Source organism: Podarcis pityusensis (assembly GCF_964106645.2).
Source record: "Podarcis pityusensis genome assembly, chromosome: 1".
Classification (NCBI taxonomy): domain Eukaryota; kingdom Metazoa; phylum Chordata; class Lepidosauria; order Squamata; family Lacertidae; genus Podarcis; species Podarcis pityusensis.
This window is the reverse complement of record NC_138028.1, coordinates 44,219,319-44,244,632: the sequence shown is the minus strand read 5'-3', so window position 1 is coordinate 44,244,632 and position 25,314 is coordinate 44,219,319. Positions and strand designations below refer to the sequence as shown.

At 42.5% G+C, this 25,314-nt stretch overlaps 1 protein-coding gene across 5 annotated transcripts in view; it reads right to left on the bottom strand.

Annotated features, from left to right (window-relative positions):
• Window positions 1-25,314, bottom strand: part of MAPKBP1 (mitogen-activated protein kinase binding protein 1) — a 122,611-nt gene that overhangs the window by 29,086 nt on the left and 68,211 nt on the right. For 4 of the 5 annotated variants that reach the window (XM_080996345.1, XM_080996348.1, XM_080996347.1 and 1 more), the window contains exons 6-21: window positions 22,107-22,277; window positions 19,662-19,799; window positions 18,712-18,894; window positions 17,291-17,308; window positions 16,703-16,863; window positions 12,726-12,915; window positions 10,870-11,016; window positions 10,322-10,506; window positions 10,140-10,231; window positions 8,862-8,987; window positions 7,385-7,455; window positions 6,959-7,080; window positions 5,116-5,191; window positions 3,886-3,997; window positions 3,140-3,203; window positions 2,630-2,755 (exon numbers count right to left, since the gene is read on the bottom strand). In XM_080996345.1, coding sequence (XP_080852471.1) covers window positions 2,630-2,755; window positions 3,140-3,203; window positions 3,886-3,997; window positions 5,116-5,191; window positions 6,959-7,080; window positions 7,385-7,455; window positions 8,862-8,987; window positions 10,140-10,231; window positions 10,322-10,506; window positions 10,870-11,016; window positions 12,726-12,915; window positions 16,703-16,863; window positions 17,291-17,308; window positions 18,712-18,894; window positions 19,662-19,799; window positions 22,107-22,277 — 1,982 coding nt within the window. The remainder of the gene's footprint in view (window positions 1-2,629; window positions 2,756-3,139; window positions 3,204-3,885; window positions 3,998-5,115; window positions 5,192-6,958; window positions 7,081-7,384; window positions 7,456-8,861; window positions 8,988-10,139; window positions 10,232-10,321; window positions 10,507-10,869; window positions 11,017-12,725; window positions 12,916-16,702; window positions 16,864-17,290; window positions 17,309-18,711; window positions 18,895-19,661; window positions 19,800-22,106; window positions 22,278-25,314) is intronic. The other variant, XM_080996346.1, reaches the window with a different exon arrangement.

Genomic DNA, 25,314 nt, shown 5'->3' with positions numbered 1-25,314 from the left:
TGCTCCACAGCTCCAGCATTTTTGGCTTGAAAAAGCTTCTCCACAGCAAACTGCTGAGGCATAGCAGGGAAGGATATTACTGAGGCACCAGCAGGATTTAATGTCAGCAATGACTCAGCAGGGATTAGAACTTTGAAATACCAGAGCAAATAGAACAGAGCACGTTTGAGCACATGCAAAATGCTTTCCTCCTCATCTACCTCCCCTTTTCTGACAACAAAATACTAGATACTGTTGGACTCCAACTCCAGCCCCAGAAGGCATAGCCAATGGGCAGGAATGGGAGTTGTAGTTCAGCAACATCTCGAGTGTTACCTGTTTCCCCATCCCATCCCAGCTAGACAAGTTTGTTCATAGCTATACAATCTGACTATTGCTACCACATACAGACAAACCTCGGTTGTCGAACGTAATCCATTCTGGAAGCCCATTCAGCTTCCGAAATGTTCAACAACCAAGGCGTGGCTTCCGACTGGCTGCAGGAGCTTCCTGCAGTCAAGCGGAAGCTGTGTCAGATGTTCGGCTTCCAAAAAAACGTTTGAAAACCGGAGCATTTGCTTCTGGGGTTTTGGCGTTCAGGAGCCAAAACGTTCCAAAACGAAGGCATTTGGGGACCAAGGTTTGACTGTACTGTATGTTCCTTTGTACTGACACCCAGACATCTGGCTAACACCACTCACGTGATCTTCCTTTGCTCAGAATAGAATTCTATGCTTGAGCAAAGGCTTTCTGAGAAACATGCTGGATAATGGTAGATATTTTTAGGCTAAACTAAATAAAGCACATACCTAAGGGACAGCGTGGACGAGAAAACAAAGTAAAATGAAGCCCGCACAACCCTCCCCAGGCCTTACCCTCAGGCCATTCTGGTGAGGCTCTGCTCTGTGCCCCCTTCTATTTTTATTAATTATTATTATTATACCACACCCTTCATCCAAAGATCACAGAGCAGTTTACAATATAAAAACACAAAACTATATAGCATAATAACAAACAAAAACAATAGCCCTCCCACACACAGTTTAAAATGCCACAGTTTTAAAGGCCTGGGAGAAGAGGAATGTTTTTGCCCGGTGCCTACAGATATGTAACAAAGGCTCCAAGAAAGCCTCTCTGAGGCGAGCATTCCACAAGCAGGGCGCCACCACAGAAAAGGCCTGTTCTTATGTTGCCACCTTCCAGACCTCATGTTGCGGAGGCATATGAAGAAGGGCCTCAGATGATGAACCAGGTTGGTTCATATGAGGAAAGACGGTTCTTGAGGTATTGTAGTCCTGAGCCTTTCAAGGCTTTATAGATAAAAACCAGCACTTTTATTTGGACCCAGAAAATAACTGGCAGGCAGTGCAGTCAGGCCAGGATCTGTGTAAAATGCTCAAACCATCTTGCTCCGGTGAGCAACCTGGCTGCTGAATTCTGCGCCAGCTGAAGTTTCCAAACAGTCTTCAGAGGCAGCCCTACATACAACACATTGCAGAAATCTGACGTAGAGGTTACCAGAACATAGACCACAGAAGTTAGGCTATCCCTGTCCCAATAGGGGTGCAGCTGAACCACCAGCCAAAGCTGATGGAAGGATGCAGAAGTACCCCAAGTTATGTACCAGCTCCTTCAGAGGTAGTGTAACCCCATGAAGAACAGGCAACCTCCCATAATGTTACCAGAAGAACATAAGGTATGACAGTAATATAGATTAGAGAGCCCATAGTTGTTTAATGAAAACCCCTTTGTACAGATGCAGAACTATCACACAAGTTCGTAGTCTCCTGTCATCAACAAATGCAAAGTAAAACATGGGGTGGAATAGTGATCTTCAGCCAATGGAAGAAGTTAGCCATTGAAATGCTCAGCAATTTCCCCGGTATTACCCCACACCCTCCAAAAATCTACTCCGGTGGGTTGGGGGACCCTCTGGAGCAGACTTAGGGGGGAATCACTGAACATAGCTCACCCCCTCACTATTCTGCAGACGCACTCTTTCCATTAACAAAGGAATGAGGAATCTGTGGCCCTCTGGAAGTTGCTGAACTACAGCACCCATCATCACTGACCACTGGCCAAGATGGCTGGGGCTCATGGGTGTTGAAGTCCAACAACATCCGAAGGGCCACAGTTCTCCAACCCTGCATTAGAAGATGGCCACATCTGGGGGGGGGGGGGAGACGGGACGTAAAGGTAAAGGACCCCTGATGGTTAAGTCCAGTCAAAAGCAACTATGGGGTTGCGGCGCTCATCTCGCTTTCAGGCTCAGGGAGCCGGCGTTTGTCCACAGACAGCTTTCCGGGTCATGTGGCCAGCATGACTAAACCGCTTCTGGCGCAACGGAACACCATGACGGAAGCCAGAGCGCACGGGAACACCATTTACCTTCCCACGCAGCGGTACCTATTTATCTACTTGCACTGGCATGCGTTCGAACTGCTAGGTTGGCAAGAGCTGGGACAGAGCAATGGGAGCTCACCCCGTCATGGGGATTTGAACTGCCGACCTTCTGATCGGCAAGCCCAAGAGGCTCACTGGTTTAGACCACAGCACCACCTGCGTCCCTCCACATCTGAATTTCCACTTGATTATGCAGCCAGTAAACACCTCTTCTTACTGAAAACTGTCCGCAATGGCTTCCTCCTACCTGGCAAGCCCAGCTGGTTTGCCTGGCTGTGCTTTCTCCGCTTGCTTCCCTCTCTGCTTCATGTCTGCCAGGCGCTGCCGCATGTTGATGGTCATCTCCGAACTCAGACGCCAGATGAAAATGCAGCTGTAAGCAGGAAACACAGAAACAAGTCTTGTCTTACTCAAGAACCCCAATTCTACCCAGATACATGTTCCTGTAGAAGATGAGTTCTCCTGCAAGTTTCTATATCCTCCTCAATACCTGTGGCTAGAAGCTCAGTGCTGTCTCCTCAGTGTACCTGCCTGGTGCCTACTGCTTCCCACCTTCATACTGACACTTCAGAAAGCCCAGGATGCACCTCTTTCCTCATAATTCTTCAAATATTATCACACCTCACAGTGGGAGGCCTATGTTAATACTCTTTCAGCGCACAGAGTCAAGGCCACCCCATTTTTTTTAAAGTAACTTTTAAGGATCCATACCCACTGATGAAAGGAAGATCTAAGGCAGAAATATCCCTTTGCTTACCTGTCACCAGAGACCGAGATCAAGTGTTTGCAGTCATTGCTGAACATCATCCCAGTTACAATCTCTGTAAATGTCAGAAGGACAAGGAGAATAGATCTTGAAACACTGTCATGTGCAATGACTTCAAATGAACAGCTTGGAGTTCTATGACCATAAGCCCTACAGGATCCGTTGCCTAACCCTTACCGATTGCGTCAGTTCACATGTAATACCAAAACAAACCTGAAGGATTACAGAGGGCAGGAGGCAAAGACAAAGCAGCAGGTGGACTGATCCTTCCCTCACCAGAGGACCCACTACTACCAACTGTCCTGTGTGGAAGGGAAGAGGGCAGGTAGGCAAAGACAATGCCAGGTACCAACTCCTGATGAAGCCAGGCTAGTTCTTTTCTAAGTACGTGGCTTTTAATGTATCAATTGCGATTTTTAAAAATTATGAGCCACTTCGAGGCCACCAGTCAAAAATCATATGAAACCATTCAACAAATCCACTATATGGATTAATTAAAATAAACCATGCCACTGCTGAAACATCTAAAGGGCACCTCATTTGCAATTGCACCAGCTCACCTAAGTACTCAACATAGAGAGAAGTATTATTTCTATGAAAATATATTTTATCAAATGTGGTACTACCAAATGTTGTACTATAACATGCTCCCTTCATTTTAAAAAAACAACTATGGAATGTAACTCAGTAAGAATTTTCAAGCAACATTCACCATCAACAAAGGCTCAGCGATTTACCTGAATGCCCGTACATTGTGGCCACGCACTCTCCTGAGTAGAAATCAAAGATAGAAAGGTTCTTGTCAGAGCAGCTTGTAGCAATATAGAGACCAGAGGGATCTGTTTGCACCTGAAACAAATGACACAGAACAGAGAGAAAAAAAATAACAGTAAGATATATCTGTGCTATGGTCTCTTGGCTTTAGAAAGTCTAGTTTGCAGGATTTTGCTAAGTGCACACAACCAGGTGGGTATGTTTCATGGTATGAGCATTATCCAGGCCAGAGGATAATAATGCATATTTTGTAATCACATGCTAACCAAGTTAACTAAAAAGCAGATGAGGCTTTGGATTCAAACTCTCCTATTCTCCCCCCAAAAAAACCTTGAAGGGGGGGTAGAGTTCACCAGCCATGTAGCTGGTATATACATACTAGGCATTAGAGGTCATGATCCCCTCAGAAGAATAGGATTTATCTAATGTTAGCATTGTTCTAGATTCTCAGATCTCTCCACCCTGGCAATATTGTCATCTTCTGTGTCACAGATTTCTAGCAATCTGCTTTGCTGAAAAAATCTGGAAAGCAAACAAACTGATCTGGCTAGGAAAGGCTCTTCCTGAATCAAGTCTAAGAGAGCTGAGAAACAATAAACAAAACTGTTTTGGAGACTGAATGCAAAGTTACTGTATATGTTTCCACAACACAGCATGCAAGAATCATCAAAAGGGAATAGAGGAAGTGCCCCAGGATAATGCATGACGTGCACAATGGGGAGAATGTAACATATTCAAATATGCTTATTCAGCACCACCGGATTTCTTGTCCATATGGATCAGTTTAGAGTAGCAGCAGATAAATTATCCAGATGCCACTTTAAAACACAGCACTTTTATTGAGAAACCCGAAGCCAATACTTATTTATTCATCCCCGTTTTTAGCGCAGAGTGATTCTTATGGATTTTAACTACTTACTTTCTGGAGTAATGGTAGTAATTTTATCTACATCTATATAATGTTATCTTTCATTTGTACCCAGAATGTATTGAGGAGAGATCATCCATTCTGCAATTTGCACAAACATACACCAGCAACAAATGACATATTCCCAAACATAAGGACTTCACATTACATGGAATTAAGTTGGAATCTAGCCCCTCAATCACAGCACCAAATCAAGCTGCACATAATAAAAAGCACACACAAGGAAAAATGGAGCCATGGGAGGCAAAACCGACAAAGGCCTTACTTTAATGAGGGTGCCATCTTCACTCTGGGATCCCTTGTATAGCTTTTTTTGCTTCCCACTGCTAATGTTGAAAATCCTGAGAGGGAAACAAGACATTATCATTAATAAGGCCCTGCTATAGCAGAACAAGAATTGCATCTCAGGACTGTAATACCTCAAAGCACTGCCTCTCATATAAACCGACCCAGAATCTGCATTCATCCTCTGAGGCCCTTCTTCACGTGCCTCCTCCACATGAGGTCTGAAGGGTGGCAAAATGAGAACAGGCCTTTTCTGCAGTGGCTCCCCATCTGCCGAATGCTCTCCCCAGGGAGGTTCAGCTGGTACCTTCATTATATATTTTTAGGAGCCAGGAAAAAATGTTACTCTTCAACCAGGCCTTTGGCTGATGAATATTCTACAACCTTTTAAATGTGTTTGTGGGAGGGGCATTATTGCTTTGTTGCTTCATCTTGCATTTTTCTGTTTTGAACCGCCCTGAGAAAGCTAATAAAATAAATAAAATCTAGTTCAAACAGTGAGTGGCCAGCCAAATATCTCTGGGAAGCTCATCAGACAGACTTCTAGCATTCAGGGCCTCTTGTCTGATGGGTCTTGAACATGTGACAGTTTCATTTAGCCCTGCATAGTTATTAGCTGTAAAGATCTACCTCCCTTTCAAAAGACATATCTAACCTAGTGGCCACTCCACCTCCCCATCCGACACTATTCAATCACATGAGTGCTCCTGCCACTCTTCTCTTGGGATCATAGCATCAGAAGGGGCCTCAAAATGACACCTACCCTAACCCCTGGCCAGTACAAGAAATCCTCTGTCAATAGATTTCTGCATACTGTCTTTGTATTAGGTGCGACTGAAGAGTGAGAAGAAGCTAGTCCCAGGCATTGGTTCTTTGAATAGTGAAGTTGGAAAACTCAGGATGGTTTTCTGATTAGTAGTGCCTTCACCCACCTTCCCCAACCTGGTGCTCTCCATATGCTATTGGACTACAACTCTATGTAACCAACCCTAGGATCTTACAGTACAAGGCAAGGGAGGAAATCTAATTGATTGATTGATAATAATAATAAAAAAATCCCACCATCCCTGATCATTGACCTTGGTGGCTGAGGCTGATGCAAGCTGCAGCCCAAAAATCTAGAAGGCACCAGGGTGGGGAAGGTTGGTATACATAGGCCAGGAAATTTTAAACATTGATTTGACTCCATTGGTCCTGTTTATTAAAAAAAGACACACTGAATTCAATGGAACTTGTTCTCAAGTCTAAGGTAAGGAATAAAATGTTGGATTGAAAATAAGTGGTTTCCAGCTGTACAGGATAAAATTATAAGACAGACTAAGATTAAAGATCAGGATTAAAGAAGTTTAAGGAAATGGAAATTTGGTACTTAAGAGGTAAAATTTTAATGCTATATTACATCAAGATTAAAGATTAGGAGTAAATAAGTTAAAGGAAAGGGGAATTTGGTACTTAAGAGGTAAACTTTTAATGCTATATTACACTAAGAATAAAGACTGGGATTAAAAAAGTGGAAAAGAAATTGCTGGAGGAACAATTTGGACTGGAATACAAAAGAGGGAGGTATGAGGAAGTCCAGAAAATAAGTAAATTTTAAAAAAGGGAAATGAAAAGGTGATATTGTTTTTAATTATTTTGTTTCCTTTTTTGTTGTTTTTTGTTCTTCGTTTTTGTTTTCTTTTTTTGGAATTTGTATTGTGTATTTGTGTATTTCTTTTTTATGTTTTTTCTGTGCAACCTTTTATTGAAACTTTAATAAAAATTATTAAAAAAAAAAAAAAAGCTAAGGAATAAAATGTTTAGATCCCAACTACTGAACCAACCTGATATTACGGTCCTGGCATCCAATAGCAGCATACTTCCAGTTAGGGTCCACATCCATGTCGTACAGAGTGGTCTTCCTAACAACATGGTGCGTACGAGTAAAGAGAACCCCATCAGCTGTCTAAGTGCAAGAAAAAAACAGCAGCAATGAAGACCGGGGCGCTTCAATGAAGACCAGGGTATTCTTTCCAAAGCGCCCTCCTTTGAAACAGTTACACAAAGAGGCTGAAATTATACAGTGGCTGAATGGCTCCATTACTAGCAGGCCTCCTGCAACATAGTTTCTTACATATTTGTTTAAGAAAAGTCAAGATGGGAAAGAAACAAGGCCTTGACCACCATCCCAAGCCTTTCCTCTCATCTTCGCTCTTAAAATAGCTCTACTCCAGAAGTTACATAAAGACAGAATACTCTAATGGAATTACCTTCTGTGCAGTGCGGAAATAGATACTCTTATCTGCTCCACAACTGATCATTTTCACCTTTCCATCATTGGCTAGAGAAGGAGAGAAACAGGTAGGCCCATGAGCAAGCGGACATGCAATACAAAACTTAAATTTCTTCAATTTATTTGTGCCTTACAGTCCTTCCTGTATATGGCATATTACTATTCCTGCCAGTCTGTGTTTTAAAGCAGCCTTCTCAAACATTGTGTTTTAGAGTACAGGCTCCATCACCATGGCTGGGGTTGATTGGACTTGCAGGCCAGAACATCTGGAGAGCACCAGGGTTTGGAGATGATATTTTAAGGTTGTTTTTTAAAAAAAATGCAATGCACTTTTCCACCCCAGCAAACCAGGCTTTGTTCCATTTGAAGGAGCACAACGGATGCTAGGGTGAAGAATAGCAAACAGGCCCATTTCTGTTTGATTCTCACAACCATCCTGTGAGGTAGGCCAGGCTGAGAAAGCATGGCTGGCCAAAGTTTACCCAGTGAGAAGAAGAAGAGTTTGGATTTGATATCCCGCTTTATCACTACTATTATTATTACCCGAAGGAGTCTCAAAGCGGCTAACATTCTCCTTTCCCTTCCTCCCCCACAACAAACACTCTGTGAGGTGAGTGGGGCTGAGAGACTTCCGAGAAGTGTGACTGGCCCAAGGTCACCCAGCAGCTACATGTGGAGGAGCGGAGACACGAACCCGGTTCCCCAGATTACGAATCTACTGCTCTTAACCACTACACCACACTGGCTCTCAAGAAGTGAGCTTCTTGCCTCAGTAAGCATCTGCACAGAGGTTTCGAATCCAAGTTATGTATTGCTACGCCACACTTAATTAACCCATACAATCTTCCCCCCACCCCAAACCACTTTAGAGGTTTTACAGTATTTACAATTAGGTGATATACAAATTTTGCTAACGAAAAATCTAAACCGTGAATAGAGAGTAAGTGTACCACACCTGCAAATAGCTCCACATCACCCATGCAAAAGGGCCAAACCACATGTGATAGGAGAACACAAACCAAGGTCAATTTGGCAGGGGAAAGGGGTGAAGATAACTTTCTGATAATGTGTGAACATAGCAGCCTTATACCAATTCAGACCATTGGCGCATCTAGCCTAGCACTGTGTACGATGACTGGTAGGGGCTCTCCAGAGTTTCAGACAAAGCAGATGTTCTCCCACTGAGCAGTGGCCCTTCCCCAACTGAACACTGAATATGAGCAAATGAATGTTTTGTTGCATGATGTCTGCTGCACTAACCAGTTGTCTTTCCTCTACTTGGAAAGTTTGCAGTATTCCAGAGGCAGAAAGGAAAGGAACCAGGATGTTACGGGAAGTGGGTACCCAAATGCAGCAATCAGCTAGGAAAACTGTCAAATGTCTATCAGCTACTTGTATCTGCAATGAGGAACATTTGTCAAGTTAACAAAGACAGTTGCACTTGACCCCGTTACCTGCAAACTTCACGGCTGTGATAGAGGACGAATGCTCATCCAGTGTCTGTTGCAGGCTATAATCCTTCCCTGCATCCAAAACATGAATCAGTCTGTCTCGACTGGCTGATGCTAGAAGCTTCAACCCTGTCATAAAGATATGAAATTAGAAAATCCTTTAGCTGCTAATGCATTTTCTCAAGCTGGACTTCAAAAGGACTGCAGTATGTTGTGATACAATGGTGCTTTCCTCATGTTGGAGGATGGTTGATGGTTAATGGACTGAGGTTGAATCCCAACAAGACTGCTTCTGGGGGGCAGGGGGCAGACATATGTGGGGGACTCCATGCTCCTGAATGGGGTAGGTGTGCCCCTGAAGGAGCAGGTGCACAGCCTGGGAGTCATTTTGGACTCACAGCTGTCCATGGAGACACAGGTTAATTCTGTGTCCAGGGCAACTCTCTACCAGCTCCATCTGGCACGCCGGCTGAGACCCTACCTGCCCGCAGACTGTCTCGCCAGAGTGGTGCATGCTCTAGTTATCTCCCACTTGGACTACTGCAATGCGATCTATGTGGGGCTACCTTTGAAGGTGACTCAGAAACTACAACTAATCCAGAATGCGGCAGCTAGACTGGTGACTGGGAGTGGCAGCTGGGACCATATAACACCAGTCCTAAAAGATCTGCATTGGCTCCTGGTACATTTCCCAGCCCAATTCAAAGTTTTGGTGCTGACTTTTAAAGCCCTAAATGGCCTTGGCCCCGTATATCGGAAGTACTGTCCCCATCCCTGACTGAGGTCCAGGGGCCTTTGGGAGGTTCCCTCAATGTGAAAAGTGAAGTTACAGGGAACCAAGCAGAGGGCCTTCTGTTAGTGGCACCCACCCTGTGGAATGCCCTCCCATCAGATGTCAAGGAAATAAACAACTATGAGACTTTTAGAAGACATCTGAAGGCAACCCTGTATAGAGAAGTTTTTAATGTGTTTTGTTTGGAGCCATCCAGAGTGGCTGGGGCAACCCAGTCAGAAGGGCAGCATACTACAACAGCAGCAGCAGCAGCAACAGCAGCAACAACAACAACGCTTCATTCTGCGATTAATTTTTAAAAGGAGCAATGGCCTATATGTGCCTGTGGCTTTAGTAATAGAATATTTCGTCTCCTTCAAATTTTGTATCTGGAATTGTATGATTTCTGCTAACAGAGCTAAAGAGCCTAATTTTGATAAAATAGAGTATAATCAGTTAAATGCAGAATGCCAACAAATAAGCCAGAGTTGGGGTTGAGCTAATCTTACCTGTCTCAGGTCTGGAGTATTCAAGGCAGAGGATTTCAGAATCATGAGCTTCCACCTTCAGCATTTCTCTCAGGGATTTCAGCTCATAGATCCTGAGAAGAGCACAGTCAGAGGGTCAGAAAGGACCTTTCAGTATTGCTACAGGAGTTTAGCCTACTTTAATAATAAAAAAATACCCTTACCTGAGAGTACCTATCCTGTCACCTGATGCCAGGTGCTCTCCAGTAGGGCTCACACACACTGTACGAATCCCCACTTTTGCATCTAGGGCCTGCGTGTCAGCCTTGTCAGCACCCCCACCAGTGTTATATTCTGTGTCCAGGAGGGTTTGAGTGTTTTCATCTACATATATAATTTTCATCAAGTCCTGATGAGAAAAAGAACAAGACGTTCCTTATGTTATGGCTTTATCTATAACCTGCTACACAGCTGAAAAGCTACCCCAAAGTGGTGAACAGCAGGAGTGTTTGATTATACTTGTTAAGGCACTTTGGGCGCCGGTTCTTATATAACACAGTAAAAACGTGGAACAGAAAAAGGATCCATACAGGCTACAACTTGCAAACAAAATCCAAGGCTGCTCTCACAAGCAAAACATAACTTGGTTGCTGCATTTCAGAGCAACATTGCCTAGATTGCACATTTGGTATAAAGCTGGCTGCTCAGCTCCTTCTGTCCTGCATTAAGAACAATCCCATGTGATGAGTTCCAGACCAAAATATGTTCTTACATTGCTCAGAATGTTCCGATGCAGAGCCGCCCCATGGATGTTGGAGCTCTCTGTGTTCCAGAGGCGGATGGTGTTATCAGAAGAGCAGGTGATGAAAGAGTTTGGGGGCAAGCAAGACTGGTTGCTATCCTTCACCTCAGGGTACACCTGAAGACAGGCAAACAAAGCGAAGTAAGAAAGGTATCACCTGTATTTGACAATAAAAAATAAAAAAGAGGTAAAGCATTTGCACCAAACTGAGGATGGCGAAATTCAGGAGAGAACCGGGCTCCTTGCTGCTAAACAGATGTGTTGGAGAGGTGATTTTGATAGGTACAGCCTTTTTAACACCCTGCAAAGCAAGCTGCTTCTGCCAAAATTCCTTGTTCTACATAATTATTAAAGAGCATGAGGCCTGCCCTGTCCACATTTGAAAGTGGTCTCCCTAGGGAAATTAAACCTTCATTTCCATTTATATAAAATAACCTAGCCAAAACATGATGACAATTTGTCCTTTAAATAGGAGCCCTGCTGTTACATGTTAACACTCCAAATGCTCATTACCAATGCAAGTAGAAAGGACCAAATATCTTTAAACACTCTTGCACACACCACCAGGGAGCAGCACTCTGCTATTGCTATGATCCTTTGACACTCTGGCATAACTGAAACCAGTACTGTACTGAGAAAAGGAGGTGATCTGAAATGCCTACTTAGTTCCCTTTGTTCCTTTTCCAACTAACCCCCTAAGAGAAAGTTTCTGGACACACAAAGCAGCAGCCCTGTTGGGATAGGTGCTCAGTACACATCTACACAATGGAGTTTTTGAGTTAAAGGCTGATTTCAGAAGATGGTGACAGAAAAAGAAAGCACTGATCGGAGAGATCTGCAACATATCCTTTCCCAAAGTTAGAAGCAAGGAAGCTCTCGAGTTGCAGGCTGTGGTCATAGCACATTTTCTTCCTGCACCCTTATATATAGAGAATGGAAGAGCAAAAGAAACCACACAGTCTTTGTAACTACATGGGCTGTTCTTGGAGGCCAAAGACCAGGGCAGGGGTAGCCAACGGTGCTGGATGAGACCACTGGCCATGCTGGCTGGAGCTCGATGCAAGCCTTACTTTATCTACAGCTGGAGGGCACCATGCTCGCCATCTCTGCATCAGGGAAACATCAGGTTCATATCTTTCCAAGGACACCTTCACTTTAAGGTGGAATATTTTAAATCAATAGAAAATGCCTCAGCTTGGGCCTGTCCTCAATGTGTGCATTAAATTTTCAGCTGCATTACTAGGAAGGGTAATTCTCCTCCTCCACCGCTTCTTCTTCTCCCCCCCCCCCCCCCGCATAATTAGTCTCCATCCCCATGGATTCAGGGAGTTCATTACTGCAGTTGCAAAATACAGTTGTACCTTGGAAGTCAAACAGAATCCGTTCTGAAAGTCTGTTCAACTTCCCAAACGTTCGGAAACCAAAGCACAGATTCTGATTGGATGCAGGAAGCTCCTGCAGCCAATCGGAAGCCACATCAGATGTTCGGCTTCCAAAAACAGTTTGCAAACCAGAGCACTCACTTCTGGGTTTGCGGCGTTTGGGAACCAAAACGTTCGAGAACTAAGCTGTTAAAAAACCAAGGTACGACTGTATTGCTTCTACCTACTTTCCCAAGCAAGCAGGGAAAACCCATTAACAAAAGCGGAGGGAAGATTGTTTGGGGATTCTTGCCACAATGAGAATTACCATCTTAATTTTAATCTCACTTCAGTTTTGCAACCAGCCAACAAGGAGAGAGAGAAACCCTCTTATTGCCACTGCACAAACAACTGCTCCCCTCAGCTCCCCCCCACCTCATGGCAACCTTCTTAATTCTTGCTTACCTCAACGTTCCAAACACAAGAGGAGTGGTACAATGCCGAATAAACCTTGCCCACTTTCTTGGGATCCTTGACATCCCACACATACAGGCTGTGATCGTTGTAAACGCAGGAGAGCCACTGGTTATTGGGGTCAAAGGTCAAGGCAATGGTGTCTGGATACTTGGCATCGGTCACGTTAGAGAAGAGCCGGCTGTGAACAAAGAGAGGACAATGGTGAATTGTTGGAAGAACAGGGAGGGTGGAAAGAGAAGGGACAAAGTATCACTAAGCTTAGGCAAGGTGGTTGCTTGTTTTGCTGACCCCCCCTTATTTTGGCCTTTCCCAACCTGGTGTGCTCCATGGGTTTTGGGATTACAAGTCCCATCAGCCCCAGCCAGCATAGCCACGACAGATCCAGGTGGGGAAAGGCTGACCCAGTTAATTCTACATTCATATAGTTACACTTTATGATATAATTACGCTTGCCCATTTATAGAATTCTTTCCAGTGTTCAGAAATGCTTCATGCACAATTAGCTTGTTTTAATCATTATTAAGACCCCTGTAACCCAGGTCTGTATTGTAATCGTATTTCAAATGGAGTGGGCAACTGAGAGAGATTGTCTGGTCTAAGGGTAAATATTGCACTTGTGGCAGAGTGGATTCAGTAAGCCCGCAACTTACATGGGGGTTATGTCCCAGGGACTGCGCCTAAAGCCAAAATCACACGTCGTCAAAACCCATTAGGGGAGACAAAAAAACATGAGCCACAAGGAAGGAACCCAGTCAAAGGAAAAGTTGATGCACAGTGCCTGCTTCTTGTGCCTCCAAACCAGAAGGCGGCAAGCAGCAATTCACAAGCAAAAAAACAAACAAAATAAAAACGGTTCTGTGAGGCCCTCTCATGAAAACAGCTCTACCCCTCCAGGTGCAAAAATGCATCTTGGATTTGAGGGTTGCATATGCTTACAGTATACATAGGCATTCTCACTCTCCTAATGCTATGGATTGTCTTCCATCGAAATCTCAAACTGCACAGGCTGATGGGAAAACTTTATCTTAAAAATATTCCTTGAACTTGAAAATGTCTTATTTTTTTTGAAATATGGAAAGGAAAGGATTTGCTGGGATAATTAATAACTAGAATACAAAGGAAGGGAGGAGGAGGAGGTCTAAGAAAGAAGGTAATGACAGTTAAGGATTCGAAAATAATGAACTTGTTTTGTTTTTTTTCTTTATTTTTCTTCTATATTCTCTATTTTCTCATATTTGTACCTTTATTTTTTGTATTTTTATTTTTTACCTTTTGTTTCTGTTTTGTTTTTGTGTAAGTTTTGTATTTTTCAAATTTCAATAAATATCATTTAAAAAAATAAAATAAAATTCAGAGTTTTTCCATTGTAGGAAATGAAGCAGTCTGAATCGGGCACACACACACCCTGTTTTTGTTTGTTTGCTTGTATGTGTGTGTGTGTGTGTGTGTGTGTGTGTACACATGTACATGTGCACACAAGTGAGCAAGAAACAGAGTGATTACAAATAAATCTAGGAAAAGTATTAGGATATGAAAATGTTTACTAGCCCACACATACCTACATCAGTCATTTGTGACACATCAAACACCCTTTAAAAAAAAACAGAACCATCTCTTTCTAGGTCACAGAATCCTCTCCAGCTAATCATTTGGAATCTGCTACCACCATTCTTACTCCATGGACATGGCTGCTTACAAGGTGTCCACATTTTAATATATTCTTCTATGACTCTTGCCTCTTCCCTTTTTCTCCTCCCTCTACCAACAGTCCATTAGCAACATTTAGTTTGTAAGTTCCTCAGGGCAGGGACTTGGCTTAAGTTGCCCTGTAAAAAGTGTCACCTTATGGTGATGCCCCTATATGTAAACAGGTTGAGTGGAAAAACAGGAAAATAGCAGACCAGGAAAACTGAGGGGTAGAAACCTTCAAGCTCTAAATAAGTTACCAATCTACACTGATTGCTTAGTGCTATTATTCATTGTATGGTTCCTATCTCAGAATCTCATCAGATTTTGAAGAAACTGCTGCATGTACATTTTCCTAGGGGGTGGGGATAGAGAAGCAACAGACCCTTATAGTAGCATTCACACATCTAGAACAGCAACTGAAATGCAGAGAATATCAAATAAATAATGTGATGTAGGTTTTTTTCAAAAAAGATAAAGGCACTAGGGCAACTGAAAGGGTCAGATTTTGAGAACTAGCAGACCAAAGAATGTAACAGAGATTGTACTGAAAGCCAAGTAATTAATGAAGCGTGGGCTGTCAGAAGGGCTCAAGACAAGCATCCCACAAAGAACCTATTGCATGAAATGGTTTTAATGATGTCTGTGGCTTTCAGCTTCCTTTCAAATGAAAAAAAAAAATGCATGCAGCTATGTTTGTGATCAGCTCCCAAGCTCCATACTTTTAGGAGCCACGTAATTTTGGCTGCTGGGAGAGAAATTATAGGCATGGGACTGGCAGAAATTGCTTCTGGAGGAAAAAAGAGCCAGCACAGTGTATCGCTGGCCGAGTGCTCCAACAACACGAGGCTTTCAGAAACGGAACAAACAGACTCCGCGTTTGATGCCCAGCTTCCCATTTCAAATCATTGCAGTTTTAGGATGCAGCTCTCATTAGCTGCTCAAGGCTGCATTCTGAGCAGAAGTTTGGCTCAGCAAGGCAAAACTGCAATCCAAACACGTGAACTATTATTGTGGCCAAGAGATGGGAGTGTGCACAGTCATGGCTTTCTCGGCTACAGCTGGACAGGGCATATCACTTTTTAATCTGTAGAGTAGTTGGTCTTTTCAGACCCAAGAGCCAGTGCATTGAAAAGGCACTTGCCTTGCGCATTTGTATTTTTTTCTGTCTTTCTGGGCTATTCTAGAGAACCAGTTTATTGAGCACTCAACCTGATTTGCTTGCCCAGAGCTTACACAGATGTTAGATAGTATCTGGTCTTCATTGAGAATTTGTTCTCATTCGTTTTACTACAAATCAACAGTCATCCTGCATTCATCCCAATTTCCTTGTGGGATGTTTACACATTTCCCTGTTAATAATTCATTCATCCTACACTTTTCAATGCATTTCACTATTAGTCCCCTAACTGCAAAAAGTCAGGGGTTTTTTAGTTTGGATTTGTTGTGCTAGGGCGACAGAACACTTTAATTCACTTGAATTGTGCAAACCCAGATTTCCTGGTATGTGCTTGAATCTCTCCTGCAAAATGCAGACAATCAAGGGACCCTCTGGCTAACAGGGCAGCAACATGCTAATGGTCTAGCCATTCCACTAGCAAGATATTAAAAGATGCTGCACACAGGCATGGAGAGGCTGAACAAGGAATGCTTCTTTGCATCCAGTTTGTTTTCTAGAGAAATGCATATTTAATTAAAATACTTGGAAGGGCAACAAAAGAATGCTTTGTTCTGTGTGCATACCAATGCATAGCTCCAAATATCCAATGATAAAGAGTCCAAGGCAAGCGCATTCTGCCTACTTAAACTCCCCAAAGCCTACTAGGACAGTGGCAGATTGAGATTGGGGAGCAGAAAGGGAGAGAATACTACAAGACAAGATTTGGGTGTAAAGGCACAGAAGGAACTGCTTTAGAAGGAAGATGAGAGAAGTCAAATTCGTAGGTCACAGGAAACATGTACAAATGCTTAATCGTATTAATGCACAAAACTATCTTGTACCTGGTCAGACTATTTGCCTGCCTATCCCAGGACTACGAACGCACTTGAACAGCACCTTTCCAAAGCAGGAATCTCTGCAGATGCCACATATCAAACCTGGATCCTTCTACATGCAATGCATGTGTCCTGCTGCTGAGCTATGGGCCCACCTTCACTTTCATTACAGACTGAAAAGCTGCAACACCAAGCAGGCGCTCTTGCCATGACTTTGAGACATCGTACAAGATCACAGATTTTGTTATGTCAAAAGAGGCTTGTGGGCCTCTCCCTTTTCCTACCTGGCTTCCGTGACGCTGGCAATATCCGTCCCCAGGAAGTGCGGCTTGGGGAGCGTAGTCACAAAGTGAAGGTTCAAAGGGTTAAAAATCCGCACCGTGCCATCTGCACAGCCACAGAAGATGTAATCGTGGTGCACAGAGATGCAGTTTGCCACAGTGGTCTGAGGACACAAGACACCCACATGAGCAGCACATTCCTTAAAAAAGCACCACATTAAAAGCATGAGAAGGTAGAAGGAAATCAGGGTGGTGGGGACAAAGAGGGACAAAAGGGAAGAAAGTGAGTAATATGAGATGAAGCCACCAAATGAAAAGAAAGGTTCTTGAAAGCGAATGTCCTTTCCTAGCAGTTCCTTTACCTCCTGCAAGTCACACAACAATTATTTACGCACCATACTGGGGCAATATTCCCCTGCATCAGGAGAGGAAATGAACCCTGCCAAAACACACTTTCTGGCTTAGACTTTGTCCTATTCCACTAAATATTCCCCCCGCTATTACAATTTGCACCATCGCAAAATATGACAACAAATGGGAGGCATGGTGTGGAAGTGGGGTGCTGGAGGCAACGATGCCATTCTGACTTACTGTGAAGCTGTCTGTGTTCTAAGTAAAAGAGAAAAGGTGATTTCAGTGCAGAAAGGAAGGAAAGGAGGAGAGAGAAAGAGAGACATTCAACTTGGAGAGTGAGGCTCCTGTTCAAAAAAAGTAATCACACACACATGCAAACCTTTGTGTTTTACCAAATTAAAAGGGAGAGCAAGTTTTCAGTGCGGTTCAGCAACAACGCTACACTAGGTGTCTATTCATCACAGATCTAGCTATTACCTCTTTGTAGGCAGAAAAGGCGTCTTGCACAATTACAACCATACAATTCTATGATTCTGTTATTCTAATTCAGTTTGTAATGCAGATCAGTCATAACTAATAGGGCTTCTGCAAATCAGCATTTTTCAGATTCAGTTACCCATCTGAACTGTAGCACTAATGTGAGGCTGCATGGAATAAATATTCTAAAATCACTTTTACTTAAAGTCCTTAAATGTGTAGCTTTTGCTAGAGAAGAAAATGCAGTAATGAGCTGCTAAAAATGCTGTTCAAGACAATTCTCATTCAGTATTCACAGAGTCTCCCCAGACGGCACAGTTGGGGTCTTATTTTAGGACACCACCATGCCTGGGTGACAGAGGCTTTCATGTGGCTCTCTGCAGAAAACAATTGTCCAAATGCTAAATATATAGATATATCCAAACACTTCATGAATATATCTCAGTCCCAAACTACAGACGACTTTCAAAATGGACCGATAAAAAGTGCACTTTACTGGGAGGTGTAAATGAACCCTCTGACAACAAACTTGAAATCCTGGTGGTGCCCTATTTGTTTGTAGCATTGAAGGTAGAGGTACAAAAAATCCCTAAAAACTGTAGAAGGGCCAAAGGGCAGGTGTGTGTGGAGAAGAGACACTGAACCCTCCCCTTGCTTTCCCCCAAGTGTGTTTTTTTCTCCCAGCTGGGCTCACTCCTATCTGAGCCCAGGTAGGAGAAATCTGGGAAAGGTGGGCTGCAGTAGTATGGGAGGCAAGGAGAAAGGGAGTTTCCGCACCCATGCCCACATACCCCTTTCAACTGCACCTATCCCCTTTCCACGCAAATAGGGCAAGTGTCATTTTGGACCCCATTGGTCATTTGCAGGGTTTGTTTGTTTGTTTTACATACTACTACTACTAATAATAATTTTATTATTTGTATCCCGTCCATCTGGCTGGGTTTCTCCAGCCATTCTGGGTGGCTATAACGTATCTAGAAACATAATAAAAACATCCTTTCTTCCATATATAAGGCTCCCAGGCAGACTCCTTCCAGGCCAAACCTAGACCTGGTTAACTTCATCAAGGTTGCTGCATAGCATGCCTTCAGACCAAGCGTGTCCCAGCTCCCAGGACAACAGCTTGTGGGCTTAGTGCATTCCCATCATCATCAACCAAGAGTTCCAGGTTCTGAACTTACTCTCAGCTCCACCCACTTGTCCAGCAGCCTCTTCTCGTTGAATTCACACAGGAGACCTGAGGAAGTGATACAGAAAGTGCTGTCTGCTTTTTTGCCCCTGCCGCATGCCACATCTGTGAAGAAGTTGTTCCTTAGTTCCCCAAGCAAACCGGAACGTCCGAGCAAGGGAACTGTAGCATTCACCTGGTACAAAAGAGAAAAATATGTTAGAAGATTGCTGTACGTTGGTGAGCATAAATGCTTCGAACAGGGCATGTGCTACAAATCAATCCACCAGTTGTATTATTGGGATATATTCTAAAATCATGTTTTGCTAAGAAGACAGGACAATAATAACACACTTTCTGATAGCAGCCTATGTGGCAATCAGTTCCAAGTCAGGAGGAAATCAACACCCCAACATTACAAGACTGAATTTTGAGAATATGGGACGCTGTCCAAATGATAAAACTAACAAAAACATAGTAAGAGTAAGAGAAGGAAGGCAGATTGAGTATCAATTTATAGAGAAGAGGGTCCCACTGGTTATGAACTGGTGTAATAAAATGCAGGAAAATGTTGAACCACTTGTTTTATTGAGAAAATTGAAAGCATGAAGGTAGCCTTGGTTTTTAAAATGAACATATTTACAAAATAGCTGAACACTGCTTTTGTAAATCTACTATGTTGCTTCTCATAAAAAAGAAACAATTAAAAATGTTCTGAAGAGAACTTCTCAGATGTACTCAGTGAATATTATAGAATAAAGCATTTTCTTTTTCCACGGCCAATATCATCAATAAAATGCACAACAGATTATCTGCATTTCCAAAATTGTTTAGGGCATGGCAAGCCATCAGCCACTGGCATAAAGCAAAGCAAAAACTTCTGTAGAAAATGCTTCCTCTCCCCGTCTCAACAGTTTCTTCCCATCACCCGCATATATGCAGTTTCTCATTTGTGCCTCTTACCTTTGAGGTTTTGCTGTCATCCAGGTACCAAAATTTGATGTGTCGGTTTCCAGCTGTGACAAAGTAGCTGCAATCCTCAGAGAATGACACTGCTGTCACTTTGCTCGAGACCTTATTGGCTGCTACAACAATGTTTTTCTGGAAAGAAAATGTTCAAGCAAATCAAATCTCTTGCTGACTAAAGAGGTTCCATTTGCAAATGTAAGTTGTGAGTGACAAATCACAGATTTGTACTTCACTTGCAGAAATGGGGTGCGAAGACAGAAGGGCAGAGGGGCAGAAACAGCCATCTTCCCTTTCCCCTTCATGTGCTCAGTGTACTGCCAGCAAAGAGCCCACAAGCAACTGGGGACCTCCTTTTTGTTGCAGAGTTCCCCTTTGGACAGATAGGGCTGCATCTGACTGAATTATAATCAAAAGTAAACCCACTGAAATCAACAGAGATGGCTAAGAAAAATCCATTGATTTCAGTGGTTCTGCACATGAGTATGACTTAGTTGGCTACATCCCTAATATGCACATTTATGTGTCTATAAGGTATGCAGGCAGACATAGGTTGTGCCCTTCCACCCCCACCTAAGCATAAAATGACACATTTAAACAGCAAGAGTTCTGTAGCCTGAATTATCAGTACATACTTATCTCTACCTTGGGATACCATACATTTAGACTAAGGGACACCACCATTCTTCCTTTCTAAGATACTGCTGCACATGGCTACATTTAAAAGTACCCAGATGTGTATTTTACCACAAATATAACATATATCTTCCAGACACACACGATAGAAAACGTCCAGGTCGCTGCAACATCTAGTAACTGACAAAGCCTCTATGGTTCTATGATTCTAAGACATAAAATTTATAGCATCTTTGGTTGGCTCCAAGAGTTGCTTATAACACTGCTACTTCAGCTTTCACATAATAAAACTGTAGTAATATGTGTTTTAAGCTCAGTATGCACTCTGTCTGGGCACACTTTCCTTCATACCATGATAAACGTAGATAGAAGGATTTTACAGAAACTAATTTCAAGATGATAAAGCTGACAGCATTCTCAATCTCCCCTTTTCTGGAAGGCGAAGAAATGTGCGAATTAGACTCCCACTTGATTTGGTATCTTCATGGAGCATCTGCAGGTAACTAAGTTACCAAGGGAAGGGTTTTGCCTAGTCTATCACCACACACAAACATAAACTCTCACTAGCCCAGGGGAAAAAATCTGATTAGGACCTTAAATAGATATAGCCAGGAGATGTATTCACATGCCTGGTTATCAAAATTCATGGCGGGGGGGGGGGGGATTTGCTTATGACTAAATCTGACCTATCAGAATAAAATATTTTGAAACAAGTGAATTAACATGGATAGGTAAGACATAAGAAACATCTTACATGGCAAAATAGCCCAAAGTCAAATCCTTGAACATGGCTAACATAACATGCTGAACAGCAGGCTATACACATAAAAACTAAATAAGCAGGTTATTGCCCCTCGCCTCTCAAACAGTCTAATTTGTATTAGCTTGGCACAAAAAAGGCATTCTCGTCTTCCTTGTGTTAAACATCTTGTGCATGAATTCCCACATGTAAACAAGAAAGCTGAATACATATCAACTTTTGCAGGAAATAAAATACACTCTTGTTTAAACAAAAAATGCCAGTTTATTTGTTCATCCGATCAAAGGATTCTCTCTCCCTGGAGAAGCAACTTTTGCTATCAGCAATAACAATTGTAAAAAAGCGTTTCTGGATATCACAGGGCGCAAAAAAAATTTAAAGACCTTGGGAGAAGACACACACACACACACACACACACACACACACACACACACCACTTTGCTACCAAAGAACCCAGAATGAATATCACCTTTTGAAAAATAAAATAGGTATCTGACAAAGATATTAATGCATTGGTTCTTGTTTGCCAGAGAGAGAGAGAGAGTGTGTGCAAAATTCAATAAAACTATTTGCAAACAAAGGAAATAAAATAGTTATCTAAAACATAGTAAACATGCTCTTTCATCTTATGAAAGAAGTACCCTGGCTCAATGGTAGAGCATCTGCTTTGTGTGAAGACAGTCCTAAATTCAATCCTTGATATGCCCAAATAGAGCTGAGAATGTCCCTGTCTGAAACTCTGGGGAGCTGCTGCTAGTCAGATGGAAGAATTCTGTGACTTGGTATAAGCCAGATCACTGGTCCATCTATGTTCCACTCTAAAGTATGGAAAAGGAAGAATTGCCTGCTGTGATATTCCATTGTGTGCAGATTAGATAAAAAGGAGAGGAAGCAGTGAAGATAGGTGGGCCATTTTCTTTCCAATGAGGCTGCTACCAGATTTTAGCATGCTTATTCCAAAATTTAATTTAAATCACCACCACTACTACCCACAGATTCCACTTCTGCTAATGTGAATACTAAAAAGAATATTCTTATAGTTTTACCTTCCATGACCATACATTGACTATCATGTCATGTTGGTAACCCACAGACACAATGTACTTGGAGCTCGGGGAGAACGCCACACACGCCACACCATATTTATGTTCGTGAAGTTCGGCCACCTGGGTCCGTTCAGCAACATCCCATACTCGAACAGCAGGCATGTGCCCACTCTGGAAATGAGAAACAACAATGGCAATGAACAGAGGCACTTAATACAAACCTTAAAGCCAGTGGCGATGCATCCACCTACATATAAATTAAATACACTTTGCAGTGTGCATGACAAGTCAAATGTGCATTTTGCCACAGAAATCTTCAGCTAAAAATATGATTTATTTATTTTTTACTCTATAAAGGATGATTTGCAGCGCTAAAAACACCAATTCTTATGAAGGAATACAGAGGGGATCCTGGAAATTACAGTGTGGTTAGCTTAACATCTGTTCTGGGAAAACTAGCAGAAAGTATTATTAAGAGTATAATTCCCAAGCATATAGAAGAAGAGTCAGCATAGCTTCTGCAAGGTTAAGTCCTGTAACACTAACCTTTTTGAGTTATTTGAGACTGTCGGCAAGAATATAGATAAGAAAATATAGATGGAGGCTTTTATTCTTTCACAACCCTTTAGGAGAGGGGACACTCCTGAAAACTCCCAAATGAGGGAGAAATTTATGCTAACTGCAGCAGTCTGTAAAGAAAACTAAGAAATAATATGAAGAACATAGTTAAATTAGCCCCATAAGTGACCATGGTGAACAGGAATGGGCTTTGCTGTTGTTGTTTTTTAAAAGAACCCTTCTTTTGTTCCATTAACACCTTTCTCTAGTACTGCGACCAAAATGAAGCACTTTATTTTAAAGTGAAATATAGAGAAGTACAAGCCCAACAGGCAACTCCTACTCAACAGCTTCCTCGTGATTTCACAAAAGCCTGCAAAAAGGTGGCCTTCTAGGTGACATCACCATGGCAACCAAAGAGCAGCCTTTTTCTAGCCAGGGTTAACTGAGTCTCTTGATAATGTGCAGGTAAGGGGAAGTCTCAGGTGCAGAGAGCGGTCGAAGAATAAAATGCCTGTATCTTTATATATACATATATTAAAAAACCAAACAAACATGTACCTGGCTAAATGGCCTAGCTTCTCCATTAAATAACAAGCTGCCTATCACATTTCAAGCTATCTTCATGCATACTGGCAACACGTCATTCCTCTGCCAAGAGAGCTGCACTGTTTGCCAGTTGCTACTGGGTCAGCTTCAAGGTTCTTGTGTTCTAAACAACTTGGGGCCCAAGTACCTTAAGGACAACCTGATATCTTATGCTCCATCTTGATCATTGAGATTCTTTGATGGGGCACTTACTGTGGTTCCCCGTGACCCTGAGGTTCAGTCATAATTTACATGGGACCGATTCTTCAGTGCAGCGGGCCCTGGCCTGTGAAACTCCCAGCCAGCAGAGCTCTGGGACGAATTATCCCTGCCTTCTTTTAGACATCACCAAAAAACAGTGTTATTTAGACAGGCCTTTGAAATGTGAATTTTCCTTTAGCCTACTAGTATTAATGGATGTTTTTATTGGTGTTTTGTTGATGATTTATTGCTGTAATTTTTGCATGGGGTAGACTGCCTTCTTGCATTTTTAGGAAATTGTGGTTTATAAATATTGATATATAGTAAAATAAAGCTGAGATTTCTACACACACACACACACGTTCTTCCCACCAGATGTAGGAAATATCTCTCGTGTCTCACATTTTATTTTCACGTACAGGTGCAGACAGGCCAGACTACCACCAGCAGAACAGTGCATTGGGGGAGGAGGGCTGAGATTGTTCCATCTGGAGAGCAGAAATGCTTGCTCTGACAGAACTTTTGTATTACTGAAGCACTGATTTCCACCTATAGTTATTATTACACAGGAGGTTTCTAACATTATGAACATCAATGGAGAAAGTTGGTAGAGATGGTTCCTGCTCTGGAGAGGTTCAGTAGAAGAAGAGGGAGAAAGGACATTTCACTAATTATTTCATTAATTATTACTCGTCTTTTTGCAGTGTGGGGAGGTAATCATCTCTTAAATTTGATATTTAAAGTCCAAGGCATCTGGGGTAATAAAAAAAAGAAATGTTTGTGTGCAGGGCCCAATAGGAATCCGCCTCAGAAGACATCTCTGGCAGCAGTCCAACATGGACAAGAAAAGGACAGTCAACATTTTTGTGGGCTTCCAGCATTCATCAATTCAGGCTTCATTACACTTACAGTATGAGCATTGTGTATCTGGTCTGCATTAGAAACTGAATGCAGTCATCTTTGTCCTCCTTTTATGCATCTCTCAAAGGGAAAAACTTTCTGCCAGCAACTAAACCCAGCCAAAGCCACAGGCACCAGGATCTTTGTCACTATTCTCAAGGCTTCCTTCCAAATGTGCTTTCCTTTCCTCTCTTAAAAAAATTAAGTAAGACTGTTAACGTTGTTCTCTTTGTATCCTGAGGGGTGAAATCCAAGGAGGAAAGCAGCAACAGGGACCTTTGGTCGACTTCCTCTGCTTTCTCCCTTGAACGAATAAGGGGTGGGGAGAGGCATGTTTAGGGTCCTCAGCTAACTCCCACCCTGCAAATCCAATCTGTGCTTTCATTTGTCCAAAAGTCTGATCCTCACTCCCTAGAAAATAGTTTTAAAAGCAAACCTACTGAGACCAGAGAAGCAACTGAGCTCATGCAGGTTTCCTCTTTAAATGCTTTGGCCAAATCGTAACACGCTGGCAAATTAAGAGTTCCCTTATGGATCTTTTAATCAGATAATCATACATTCTCAATGTGAAACACCCCTCCTTTTCCCCCACTCTTGGGAGAGAGGGGGATACTTATCCCTTTTTTATCTAAACACATGGACATATTTTCCTAATAAGATAAGGAGCCGCCTTATACTGAGTCAGACTAACAGGACATCTGGGTCATAATACGATTCTAGGGAACAGTAGATCTCCAGCATTGGAGAGGTCTTTTCCAGGGTTTCCATCTAAGATCCTATAATCTTATTCTGTAAAACAGAACCTCCTATAGGTGAAAAATATGATCTGCCACTAAACAATGGCTCTTCCCAGATCCCAGCCACACATTATGGATGCTCAAACAGCTCCTCCAACTCTAGAATCTTCCAGCATTTACTGGGAGAGAAGCAGTTTGCTCTCAAAATGCAAATCTTCCCTGCT